Source organism: Cimex lectularius, unplaced genomic scaffold (genome assembly GCF_000648675.2).
Source record: "Cimex lectularius strain Harlan isolate CLEC.00 unplaced genomic scaffold, Clec_2.1 scaffold4, whole genome shotgun sequence".
NCBI lineage: Eukaryota > Metazoa > Arthropoda > Insecta > Hemiptera > Cimicidae > Cimex > Cimex lectularius.
Genome location: NW_019392723.1, coordinates 3,892,903 through 3,894,052, shown reverse-complemented (window position 1 = coordinate 3,894,052; position 1,150 = coordinate 3,892,903). Strand labels below are relative to the sequence as shown.

The following is a 1,150-nucleotide window of genomic DNA, read 5'->3' as shown; positions in this document are numbered from 1 at the left end:
TAGCTCCAAGTCCTCACTGTAAAAAAAAATTATATACTTGTGTAATTTGGCTAACGCTCGTAAAATAAATAAATGAATAAAGTGTAATTGGTCTTTCCCGAGAGAAATGAGCAAGGCTCACCAAAATAAATTCGTCACTACTACGTAAAGTCGTAACGTTTTTGTTTCTCTAAGGTCGACCGTCACCTACTCCATACATGATCATGTGATTGTGTTTAGCCTTACAGATAAACGACTGTTTATTGTTTATCAACCTATCCTCTGGTGTATTCATACCTTACAGGCAGAACAACAGAATTCTCAAATTAGATTGAATATTTTTTATAACAATGTCTGATAACATGTCAGTGCCAATTCTGCCTGTGACCACGTTTGCTGTAAGTTTTTTTGATTATTTTATATTTTCCTCCAATTTTTTCTTAATATTACAATGTCAGATTTTTACAATTTAGCCTTTATTTAATTTATTACGCCATTTTAAGGGTTATCATAAATTGTTAATTAATTGTAACATCTCTTATATTCATTAAATTCCAAAGCATGTTCAGAGAGAACATGAAAAATTACAAGCCACCCCAATTTTTAGCTATAATTTTAAGTTAAATTTAGGTCATCGTCTGCAGAAGCTCTTCTTTTAATTTTAAGCATAAAACTAGCAAGTGTGCATTATATTCAAGGCTGAGCCATATGGAAGTTTAAGTCATCGTCTGCAGAAGCTATTCTTTTAATGATCAGTTGGAATTTTAACCTTAAAACTAGCTAATGGGCATATATATTATGAAGGGCGGGCGACCAGGACCCGAGGGGTTAAAAGCCTGGGTAGGCTCGTACCCCATCCCTAAAAGGTCCGGGACCTGGTCTGCTCACGAGTCCTGCATAAACCTTTTGGACCTATTCACAAACCCCAAGATTGTGGACCATTTTATCCTGGGGAGTATTTTGATTATGTCCTCTCCTTCGAAAGTATCAAATCTTTCCCTAGCATACCTATCGCATTCTGCAAGGTAGTGTCGAGCTGTTTCTTCTTTTGTTTTGCAGAAGCGGCAGAAGGGGTCTGGTAGAGTACCCATTATGAAGAGGTGTCTTCTCAAGGGGCAATGGCCCGTTAGGATACCTATCAGCCTCCTTATTCCCCTCCTAGAGTTAGAGA

General features: G+C 37.2%; 1 protein-coding gene across 2 annotated transcripts in view; it reads left to right on the top strand.

Moving 5' to 3' along the window:
* The first annotated feature begins 227 nt into the window (after positions 1-227).
* LOC106672521 overlaps positions 228-1,150 on the top strand; it is a 22,507-nt gene continuing 21,584 nt past the window's right edge. For both annotated transcript variants that reach the window (XM_014404043.2, XM_014404052.2), the window contains exon 1: positions 228-377. In XM_014404043.2, the coding sequence (XP_014259529.1) occupies positions 330-377 (48 nt within the window). In that variant the 5' untranslated portion in view covers positions 228-329. The remainder of the gene's footprint in view (positions 378-1,150) is intronic.